Source organism: Simochromis diagramma, unplaced genomic scaffold (assembly GCF_900408965.1).
Source record: "Simochromis diagramma unplaced genomic scaffold, fSimDia1.1 OVJJ01000107.1, whole genome shotgun sequence".
In the NCBI taxonomy this organism is placed as follows: Eukaryota; Metazoa; Chordata; class Actinopteri; order Cichliformes; family Cichlidae; genus Simochromis; species Simochromis diagramma.
Genome location: NW_024387209.1, coordinates 439,262 through 451,683, shown reverse-complemented (window position 1 = coordinate 451,683; position 12,422 = coordinate 439,262). Strand labels below are relative to the sequence as shown.

The window sequence follows — 12,422 nt, the reverse complement described above, 5'->3', positions numbered from 1 at the left end:
ATACCAACTAGATTTTTAAATTGGTATTATTGGTATTCATGTAGTTGTAAAAAGCATGATAATATATTAAGTAATCCAAAGTATTCAGAATACGTTACACTCATTAAGTAACGTAACGGAATACGTTACAAAATTTTGGCGCATGTATTCTGTAATCTGTAGTGGAATACATTTTAAAAGTAAAGTTCCCAACACTGGACACAACCGTCACTTCTGTAATGTCCAGGAAAGCTGTCCCATTAAAAAAAACAAAAAAAAAAAACGGCTTGTGCGCACAGTAGCAGTTCCTTTATTTTGGTTGTTTTGGCACCACTGTAACATGCCTGTGTCACAAATGCAGCTTGACATTCACCCACTTTCTCGCAGTTTGTTGTTACAGGGAAGTGAAAGTTTATTGCATTTACGCAATTATGTTCTGTCCCGACAGCTTTTTAACACGACAGCATGATTAGCATGATCTCAGTTGCCATGGCCCCTGAACCCACTGCAGCTTCACATTGGTCACTCCACCCGACAGCTTACCACTTGGACTTTACATGATAAATTAGCTAGGTCTGTAATGTATTCATTTCTGAGTGTTATTTCTCTCTATTTGCTCTTTTCATGGTTGAGCTTCATGTTCATGCAGGTCTTGAACACCAAGAACATCCAAGCTCTGCATACTTGTATCTGTGTTCACAGGTTTCTTTCATACTCGGAATCTTTATATGACATTATAAATATAGATTATGGAGTCATCAACAAAGTCTTTCACAGAGTAGAAAACCTTTTTTTTAAAAAGCAAACAAACAAACAAATAAAATATCTAATTTTGGTTTATGTTACTGTGAGAGACTGGTGACCCTGGTGGCCGTGAGTTGAATAAGTAGAGGAAAATAGATGGATGTGTCAGTAATTTTGACAGCTTTTCCAGATTTTTGCTGCCCCTCTCCCAACATTTTTGTCATGTACTGTGTGTGGAAGGCAGGATCGGACCCAGAAAGGATTTAAACATAAAAACCCCTCAGCTTTATTGCTGGCACAAGTTAATACTGAACTACATTGGAAAACCGAGGAACAGAACTATGAACAGCACACAGCCGGCTATGTCATGGATCCTGGGTGAGCAGTTGGTGATTTATATTATAATATATCACACTGTGCTGCTGTTCCTGTTGTCCATGCTTGTGTATATAGGCAAGTGGGTGCGGCTGTGACAGGCACCTTCAGGCGTGGTGGGTGTGGCCCTGCCAGGTGACTGGCCACACCTGAAGATTGAGGGCACTAGGGAGCGGACACACGGAGCACAGACACTTGGAGAATACACGGAGTGGGAGTCAGGGATGCACATGGATTCATTGTTGTGTGGATTGTCTTTACGTCACTGTAAATAAACACACTGCATTCATCAAAGAGTCCATCGTTTCGGTCCTCCATCCTCACATCCCCACAGTCTGCCACGTAGACCGTGACAGGCTACGAGGGAGATCACGACAATGAGCATAAGAAGACGCAGACACTAAATATAACAGGGAAACACGGCAAAGAGGAAACACCGCTGGCACTAATTACACTGACAAAACAGGGAAGAGCAAGAGCAAAACAGAACATGATCCACACCAGACAGAACAGACAAATGTACAGGGTGGGCCATTTATATGGATACACCGTAATAAAATGGGAATGGTTGGTGATATTAAAGTCCTGTTTGTGGCACATTAGTATATGTGAGGGGGCAAACTCCTCAAGATGGGTGGTGACCATGGTGGCCATTTAGAAGTCGGCCATCTTGTGTACAACTTTTGTTTTTTCAATAGGAAGAGGGCCATGTGACACATCAAACTTATTGGTAATGTCACAAGAAAAACAATGATGTGCTTGGTTTCAACGTAACATCATGGCTCTCGTCACTAAGTATTTAAGTCAATACCTGATATAATATCAAAATATGCAATTGAAAATTTCTTTTTAAATATTTTTTAAGTGATTAAAATCGTGTCCAGAGTTTTTGTCAATACCGTCAGATTTTTTTAAAAGTACAAAAAAATCAGGAATTATTGTGGGTAGTGTAGGAGTGTTTAGCTTATTTTAGAGTTTAGAAATGTGTTAACATAGAATGTAGAACTATTGTAGAGACATTGACACTGCCCTCAATATAATAAAGGCCTCACTGTGTCGTGAACTTAGGAGTAGATTGTAGGAGACCCCTCCCCCACTTGAACTGTGAAAGTAAAACAGAGAGGAGTTAATGCTGAGTGGAAATTTCCCAGAGGATGTTTGGGTGGGGGTCTCAACATTTGTAACTGGATAACTGTGGTCTGGAAGGGAGAGGGGTTTTATGACCTAGGGAGTTACCTACACCCACAGTGTTTTAACTGTCACGCACACACATCCACACGCACACTCACTCATGTGCACTCGCACATACACACAGGTATGCGTACACAGTCACACACGAGCACTCACATAGACACGTGGGAACGCGCACATGTAGGCATTCATGTGCTCGTGCACATAGACACAGACACAGAGTTTGCAGCACACCGTAGGGGGTTTTATGATGGGGACAGCCTCTATAAAGCTGGCTGTAACGAACAAAGGGGTGAAGATTTGGAGAGGGACACCGGCCTTGTCTTCCCTTCTAGAAGTGCATGCTTAAATGAGGATAAATGAAGAAGAGTAAAGATAAATGAAGATTAGTAAAAGATGAGTAAATGAAGATGAGTAAAGATGAGTAAAGATGAATAAAGATTTTGTGAAAATGACTACTGAGTCCGGTGCCATCTCTGGATGCTCGAGGAATAAAAAGAACCGAGGTAAAACTGATTTCACAACAGTAGCTTACACTCTGAGGACCCCTGTACCACTTCCTGTTTGATACAAATGCCACGAGGTCACTGCTGTGACAATTTGTTTGTTTTTATTTCATTTATTGCACACCTTTCTAATAAAACTCTGTGTTACAACCATAGTGCATCAACACCAAAGTCGATGTAATCCAAGATTACATTTTTTTTTTTTTTTTAAAAACAGCCTCATTTAGGTAGATTGTAGAGGCCATAAGCAAATGATGAAAAACAAGATGGCTTCTGTCAGAAAAACATGTGTTTTGAGAGAAAGTCGGGTATTTTGTCAACACCATCAGATGTCAACACCATCAGGATTTTTATCTGACAGCGTTGACCCTTTTTCTAATGGTGTGGACAAATGTCACAAAAGTGCACTATTTACCATTTATATTAAGTTATTTTTTACTAATATTTCAGTCATATTACGTCTTGTGTGTTTTACTGATATTTCTGCTTCACAGATGTGTCAAATATTATCAAATTTGCCTTATCTTGAATCTCATTGTTTATGTATACATTATTAATCCTGTAGGAAAGTGCTTAGTCCTCTGCATTTAACCCATTCACTCAGTGATGCAGTGGGCAGCTACCAATCCAGGATAGCCTCTGTTCGTTGGATTTGAACGCCCAACCTTTTGATCATGTGGCATCTACTGAGCTAGCTGTGCCCCGAGAGCTGTTCTTTAAGTGATGATGTATGAATCCTGCTTTCGGGCCCAAACTACTCTGCGTTTATTAAGCATGTTGTGCTGTTAAAATGTTTTAATGCTTTTTATCTTGTTCTATTACATCTGAACAAGCCCCTAAAAACAGTCAGTGATCACTGTCAGCCTAACCATCGAGAACCCTCACGATAACTTTTATCAAGTGGAAAAAAGTTAGCATTCATCCTCCAGCTTCACTGTGTTTATGTTATGCTAACACAGCTGTGTCGCCAGCGGTCATGTAGCACATCACTATATACCAGCTGGCCCAACTTCAGTAACCTGACAATAGTCACTGCTGTTTAGTTTTCTGTCTCCATTTATGTTGGAAGTGGTAGCAGAGCTGGTATATCATGTTCAGGTGGAAACAATCAATCTAACTTTAACTCTGTTAAATTTCATATATTCTGTTTTCATGGATGCCTGGATGTTACACCTGGTAGAGCCACACACTGATCATTTTATTAAAGATGAAAGAATTTAGACAGTTTGTAACTCTCAGTGATGCCGCAGAGTTCCTTTGACTTTGGGATCTGCAGCGGAGTTTGGACCTGGAAATGGCTAATGACATCAAACTTAATGGCCGGATAGCATTTCTATTGCTTATGCATAATTGTGCTGTGAATATTCATCCTTAATCTGTGAAAAAGCATAAGGTTCAGAAAAATTATAGTGATTACAAAATGGTACATTTCAGGCTAGAATAGCAAAGAGGAACACCAGTGATCTGAAAGCAAGAGAAAAAAGTCAGAAGAGAAGGTTTTGGAAACAAGCACAGAGAGACAAAAGGAGAGAAAGTCCAGCAAGGTCTAAACACACAACCACAGAGAACTTTAGGAATCAAGGAGTAGTAGGTAGCTACTTGCTGGTGAACTATTGTAGAACTTGACATGTGCAAAAACAGAATTGTTATGACGTGTCTTGTGATATTACAAAGGTTGTTAAGGTTTAATTGTCATTTTGAAAGAAATAATATCTTGTTTTCTACTAGTGTGTCACCACCGTCAGCACGTTGTCAACTCCATAATATGGAGTTTTTGTTTATTTTTCTCTTTTGGAGAACCATATAGTTTCCTCCCTCATGATCTTCCAATAAAAATACGTAATTTTCTCAATAAATGTGTAATTTGCATGCTGCTTAATATGACTGTTTCTTATACAGATTAAATACAAGCTTCTGAAAATATGTACGACTGTAACTCTAATAATAAAAAGCCAAAACAATCTTACTTTTAAATGTGGTATAATTACTTTGAAAACATATGTGCATAAACAATAGAATAGAGAAGCTGCTAATAGTTTAAAGAGCTGAAACAACTTAATTTAAAATATATATTTTTGCATTTCTTTGTGTCTGACGGTGTTGACAAAAACCTTGTACTTCTGCAAAAACATAAATTATTAAAAAGGGAGATTGCTCCAAAACATGGTGAGACAGCCAAAACTTTGTGTAACAATTATATGTAAATATGTTTTTGAAAAATCAAAAAATATATTTTAGAAAATTAAAACCTGTTTTGTCCCTAATCTCAGGAATCACTGGTAACTAAAACTGATAAAGAATACAGACAGAGGATTCAAATAAATATGAAATGTTGGACTGTTTTTTTACAGGTTTTCACAGAAGCTTTGACTTGACGCTTATCTACCTTAAATCCTAAAACACCTTAAAGCAGGATAAACTGGTTTAACCTTAAAGGTCACATTCATTTGAATCTGACTCAAATGGTCTTACAGGATTTTCTTGATGTCCTGTTGTCCAAGAAGCTAACAGTTGACATGAAGAAAGAAATCCTCCAACGAGCAGAGGAGCAGCAAGATCTCAGTCATCAGACTGACCTCTGTCCACAAAATCTGAATCCAGCAGGTATCATCCACCTGTCCAGGTGTGTCCATCAGCTTTGAGGCAATGTGAAGGGAAGAAGCTGAACCTGAGAGTAAACACTCTCAGCAGGAGCAGATCGACAGGGGAGCTTGATCTCCTCGTACTGAAACACAACAGCAGCACTGAGTACAGGACAAAGTAGCACTGAAGGAGAACAATGAGCATGAGCTGCAGGGTCACCTGTACACTTTGAGTTACCTGTGGAGCCTCCAGCCTCTCACTGGTCCCAGCTGGAGGGAGGTTTGCCTGATACTTGCTGATTCTCCTCTTCAGAGACAGCGATACACAAGTCAGACCTGCCAACAGACCGTCAGAGGAGTCACTTCACCTTCACACTCACATCAGCACTCATCACATACAACACATTTCTCCGCTGTGCAGAGAAATCTTCCAACATCTGGCACAACACCTGGACAACAGAAGCACTGCTGAAGCCTGCTGGGGCAGTGAGCAGTACGTTTGTGCTGTACTGTCTGTACAGCGTCGGCTTTCAGCCCCCATGGATTACATCTACGTACTTTGGTAATATGTGAGTAACATTAAGAATGTTGTGGGCCAACTTTAAAAATACTTATTTCCACAAATGTACAACTATAAAACCACCTCACATACTTGCAGCTTATGTGTAAAAGTTACAGTATGAACCTGCACTTGTAAATGTTTTATAAGCTGGATGAATATAAACTACAGATGCCTGAATCCACATAGTAAGAAGCACTGCTGGATGGAGAGGGTTACAAGATGAGTTGACATCTATTATAAAAATAAGAGGTTGCTTCAAAGCAAGCTTGACAGCTGGCAGAACACAAAGAGAGGAAGTTGTTTTTGAACTGTGACTGGAAGCTGCTGCAGGTCTGAACTAAACTCTGATCAGAAACAAGTATGAGCAACACTGATCTCTTTCCACACAAGCAACACCAGCTGCAACACAGCTTTGAAGGTGAAACTCTAAAAGGACATGAACTTATATCTCACACTCAAAATAAAAGACAAGAACTACATGCAAAAGTGAAACTTGTACAGTTTAAATTTTCACTTTGAATATGAACATCTGATGTTCCGATTGTTTATTTTGGTAAGAATGATTAAACCCCATAGTTTTATTTTATTTAATGTCCTGCTTGAATATTCAGAATGAGTTTAAGCAAGTGAATTATGCTAGCCATGATAAGCTAACATTTAATAAACAATATTAAGAAATTAAACAATACTTTTTCTTCAAATAAGTCATACATTTCTTTATATTTGTAACATTTATTCACTGTCTGTGTTTTAGCTAGTAGTAACATCACTTATTTGCTCTTACACATTTGTTAGTCTTGCTAGCTGCGCTGTTTGGGTGTTGTTCAAGTCTCAACATGTTTTAACATTCATTCTGTCCATGATTAAGACTGAAGGTTTATTTTGACAGTGTCTGCCATCTATAATCCAGTTTTCAGTCAGGTTTCACAATGAGTTCACCCGAAACTCTGGCTGATTGGGACCCACACCCGTTTTCAGGTGAAACGTCTTCAAGCAACTTAAAGAAGTCCAGACGCCTTTCTTTGAAAGCTCCTTTGACTCAAAATCTGACTCTAATTCGACGTTAGATCTCTGACAGGGAGACAAGCTAATGTAATGGCTACTCAGAAGGCAGCTGTGACAAAAATACATTTTTCACAGTGTAAAACAAGATAGACCCCAAACATCCAGTCTGCATAACAACCTGGGATGCAATAGGTTTTGCATTCTTTGTGTTTAAGAAAAAGTTGTATGTCATTATGCCATAAGCATGAAAAAAAATGTTTTCTTTTTTTGTCATATCAGGAATACTTCCTGATTCTACACTGTAGCAGGTTTCTGACAGAAACTAAGTATTTATGAGTACTGTTGTGGAAACTGTTGTGGAAATTTTAACAGTACACCTTCAGCCCCATCCTTTAAACCTTTTCCCTCACAGAGAGAATTATGACCTTGTTTTCTGCTTGGTCGTCACCCAAGGACACATATACAAGAAGATACATCCCTGATAAGCAAAAGGAGTCTCACTATCTATTTAACGTATTCCATGAACTAACAATAGCCTCACTGTGTGCGCATATATGTGTGATAGAGCATAAGGCCCATTTGTAGTGCACATGCGTGAGAAAGTGATATTACTATTACTAAAGTGATTTAGCACACTCATTTGAGATGATTTACATTCAAATGGGTTATTTTAGTATAGTTAGTAATTTCGTAAAGTTTTTATTTTTTAGTATAACATGGGTGATAATGTACATTTGGATAATTCAGTTTTTTGATTTGGAACAACTCAAAAGTTTGACTTTTAAAACTGAGTCAGAGAGATTTGAATTCTTTATTTGAAAGAAGCTGAACGATTTGAGTAAGATTGTTTGACTTAAAAAATTTAAGTCAAATTTAATTAAATTAGGTATAAACCTAATTTAATTACTTGTTACCAACTGAACATTAACTAATCAGTTGGATCAATTATTCTCTTTTTTCAGTGTACTAATTTTCAGAACTGCATTTGTGAAATATTTATTTCATTTTTTCTTACTAATTTAGTTCTAATATGCAACATATTGTAGACACCTGCATGCAGACATCACTGACTGTGAGTGATGAGAAAAATAATCTAGCTTAAAGTTTTGCAGATTTTTGACTTTACCTCCAAAATAGTTTTGTAACTACTCTGAAACCAATCCAATTTTTTAGAGAGCACTTTTAAATACCCAGCACAGGACCAAAGTGCTGTACAGAAAATAAGTTAAAAAACAATAGAATAACAGAAAAGAGCAAAAAAATAAATAAATACACATAATACATAAAAATTAAAACAGCCCTATATTCAAAAAGAAAACAAGATAAAACAGCATAGAATCAACTAAAAACAACTAAAAACTTAAAATAAAAACCAACATCTCACGTGGTGTCAAAGGCCAGGGTAAAGAGGTGGGTTTTCAGGAGTGACTTAAAAACAGATGGGGAAGTGGCCTGTCTCATCTCTAAAGGAAGATCGTTCCACAGTTTTGGAGCTGCTACAGCAAAATCACAATCTTTTACGCCCAGTCCTGAGTACATTCAGGAGCAGCTGATCCGCTGACCTGAGAGAGCGGGTGGGTGTATAAGGCTGCACCATCAGAGAGATAAGATGGGGCTAGGCCATGGAGAGCTTTAAAAGCAAATAAAAGAATTTTAAAATGAATCCTAAGAGAAATGGGCAGCCAGTGAAGTGAAGCTAAAATAGGGGAAATGTGCTAAAACTTTCAAGTGCCAGTTAAAAGACGAGCTGCAGCATTTTGCACCATCTGTAGATGACTAATATATGATGCGCTGACCCCAATATAAAGTGCATTACAGTAATCCAGCTGAGTGCTAACAAAGGCGTGGATTACTGTCTCAAAGTGCTGCTGTGAAAGAATTGGCTTTATTTTTGCCAGCTGCCTGAGGTGAAAGAAGCCAGATTTTACCACTGCCTTAATTTGATTATCAAACTTCAGCTCACAGTGCACTTTGACCCCCAGGTTTGTAACAGTTGGCTTAACATACTGAGCCAAAGAATCTAAATACACACTGGGAGTCTCAGTGGGGCGACCAAAAACCATCACCTCGGTCTTTTTATCATTGAATTTTAAAAACCCCTAATGTCATCGAGACACTGAAGTAATGGCTGTGTGAGGTATGTGCCTTTTTTCTTTAGAGGGACATAGATCTGTCATCAGCATAAAAGTGGAAAGCAATGCCGTGCTTTCTCAGTGCAGAAACGTGATCTGATGGTTACATCTATGCACCTCTAAATGCACCACGATGCTGCACACTGCGGAGGTGTGCTGATATTAATAAAACAGCAAACCACAATGTGAAAAAAGGACAGACTCACAGATTACCACAAAAACAAGTGCAGCATTCAAGCTCAGAGAGATAGAGACGACATGATCACTCTGCTGGTTTTTGCTCTTATGTTCAGCTCTTGGATCTGAAAGAAGAAAATGGACACAGGTTGAGAAATAGGTTAAAGAGTGTTTGAAGAAACATGTCTTACATGTTTAAGGACTTTGGGGCTGATTAGTTGAAGAACTTTGTGATCTACATTTCAAGAAAAGTTTGAGAATGAAGTTGTGAACTGGCCCAGCCGTCAACACTTTTTAACAAACTGGTTTCTTTGAAGCCTCAAAGTGTGGACGGCTGTCTGTTTCACAAAGGTACAACGTTACTGTAAGAAGCTGCCTTCAGTTTAAGCATCTTAGACTTTTGAAGTCTGTTTATTTTCAAAGCTTTGGACCCTTGTGAGTGTGAAAATAGTTTTAGTTACAGCTGATTTAAATAAATGAGAAAAAAAATCATGCTCACATGATAAAGGATTTAAGTTGCCTGTGAAACAGCAGAGTAGGACTAGAAAGCAACACTTAAAACTCAAAACAGCTGGAGGGTTACAAAGTAAACATAACAAAGGCTGGGGACTTATTACCATTGGCAACATCCTTTAATGACTAGATTTTATAAAAATATTGCTATAGAGCTTTGGTCAATCTTTCAGATGATCCCACTGAACCCTGTGCTGTTTGTTCTGGGTCTATAGTAGGCCTCTCTGTCTTTGTACAAATGCTTTTGTTATGTAAACCTTTACATTTAGCGAGGCGATGTGTACTGTTTCAGTGGATTCAGAGACAGCCTCCCACTGTTACACAATGGTACAGAGAAACATTCAAGGTGTTGCCAATGAAACGCCTTAGTGCCATTATAAAGGGCAATCGTGATGCATTCTGTAGGATATGGCGGCCTTTGCTTGATCTCCAACCTCATGACCTTACTGTGTTAATACATAAAAGGAGATCACATTTTGTTTTTAAACATAATAATTAATGTCTGTATTCCCTTTTTTCTCCTTTTCTTTCTTTCCGTTGACTTTAAATGTGGAACACTCGACATATTTTGACTCAGACATGTACATTTGTAACTCATGTACCTGTATTTGTTTTTTTTCTTTCTCTTCTTCTTGTTTGTATTTGGCTGTGCTGATTTGTTGCTATTTGTATTGTTCAAAAAGAAATAAATAAATCATTGTTTAAAAAAAATATAACAAAGGCAAGGAACGAATAAAAAAAAAATGAAGTGACGCACAGAATCTAACTAGGAACACACAAAGAGGACACTTTTTGAAGAAACTACATGATGTTTTCAGTTTGAGTCTCAAGACTTTGTAAGCTGTTATTTTTAACTGTACTAAATACAGCATGAGCATGACAGGGACACCCTGGCAACGGGTCACTGGTGGAAGAAAAGATGTTGCAGATAAGTGTTCATATCCAGAAACATGACAATGAGGTGGAACCAGTGGGCATATACTGTGTCCACTCAGAACAGGCAGGTATTTGGTGTAGTCTTTGGTTTCCACCAGTGTGCTAAAACTAGAAGCTGCCTTTAATAATAATGGATTGGATTTATATAGCGCTTTTCAAGGCACCCAAAGCGCTTTACAATGCCACTATTCATTCACTCTCACATTCACACACACTGGTGGAGGCAGCTATGGTTGTAGGCGTACAGGGGCAGACTGACAGAAGCGAGGCTGCCATATCACGCCATCGGCCCCTCTGGCCAACCCCCTGAGCCACGGTCGCCCTTTAACCACGAGGTCACTGCCTGACGTGAACACCTCTAACAGCAGGACTCTGAGACCACATCCTATGCCGCGGACAGTGAACTGTTATTAATACAATGATCCTGATCTGCACCAACATTTAACGACTTCTTCCTTTGACTGAAAACAGAACTTTGATGAAGCTGAACTTGTGAGATTTAGCTTTGGACTCATTCATACATATACGTTAGTGCAAGCTTTTTTCCTAGAGTGCACTTGGGACCTCCAAACAAACAAGACTGAGTGGAAAAACAACATGCAGCACCCTGAGGCCTCACTGAGGATTCACAGATAAAATAACTAAGAACATTTTTAACATTCATTTATTTAAGGTGGTATGATGGCTGTGAGGGGCCATGTTTCTGTAGTTTTCAGCATTAAAGTAAAAAACTTTCTACTTACCCGAGATGATGTGGAAAGTCTCCACAAACTGAATGCTGCCATCTCTCTTGATTCCACAGAAGTAAAGCCTGCAGTCCTCTGCTGTATAGTTTTTAATCACAAGTTTGTTTCCCAGGATTGAAAATTTGGTTTCAAAACCAGGAGAGCAGTAGGTAGAGCCTGCTGAAGAAAAACTGCGGCCGATACATGCTCTGAACTGACTGTGGATCTCCATGTACCAGTGGATCTCTGATGTCTGATTGGAGCAGGTTAGAGTGACATTGGTCCCCAGCTCTCCTCTGACCTCGGTCACGTTCTCGGCCTGTGCACAGAGCAGAAGCACCAACAGGATCATCCACAGGAGAACCATGATCAGCTTCAGCATCCACAACAAGACGGAGTCGTCTGAAAGCAGCTCAGCTCTGATGGACTCTGATAGAGAACTGCTCTACACTTCCTACTTCAGGTGCTGTTGCTCACAAACCACTAATACCAAGTAACTACAGGAAGTGAAACTTGTTCACCTTCAGCCAGAAATCTGCATCAGAAATTTTATACAGTAACTCTAAAGGAAGGTTGACCGTTATACTTAGACGACAGTGATGTCTTTAAAGTACAGAGGAGCAGAGAATGTACTGACTCATGATCATGTAGTACTAGTAGTAAATGTTGCAGTAGAAATAAAAAAAACAGGATTCAAATTGTTGAAACAAATCAAAAGCATAACCAAAGAGCATCCTCACTTTAACATGTCTGAGCTGAAAAAGTGTCTCCATCTTGTGTCTCTAACCAGTTACTGCGTACTTTTATACTGCAGTCTGTACTACAAACACTTCTTATTCTCTCTCTAACAGCGGTGAAGCTTCAACTACAGTATGTAGCAGTAGCCTGTGTACTACTACATGACTGCAACATGCACTACGCCCTCTGACAGTACTGCTTTTATTACAACTGCTTCTCCTTCATTTGCACTACAGCTGTCATCTATATTTAGTTTA

At 38.9% G+C, this 12,422-nt stretch overlaps 1 protein-coding gene across 2 annotated transcripts; it reads right to left on the bottom strand.

Annotated features, from left to right (window-relative positions):
• Nucleotides 1–3,695: 3,695 nt before the first annotated feature.
• Nucleotides 3,696–11,934, bottom strand: LOC120746363. 2 transcript variants are annotated; one of them, XM_040051844.1, is made up of 4 exons: nucleotides 11,446–11,934; nucleotides 9,283–9,378; nucleotides 5,616–5,713; nucleotides 3,696–5,520 (listed from the first exon to the last, which is right to left on the bottom strand). In XM_040051844.1, exons 1-4 carry the CDS (start codon nucleotides 11,807–11,809, stop codon nucleotides 5,428–5,430), a joined length of 651 nt encoding a protein of 216 aa, XP_039907778.1. In that variant the 5' UTR covers nucleotides 11,810–11,934; the 3' UTR covers nucleotides 3,696–5,427. The 2 variants fall into 2 exon arrangements, with proteins under 2 accessions (XP_039907778.1, XP_039907777.1); XM_040051843.1 differs by having other exon boundaries at nucleotides 3,696–5,713.
• Nucleotides 11,935–12,422: the final 488 nt, after the last annotated feature.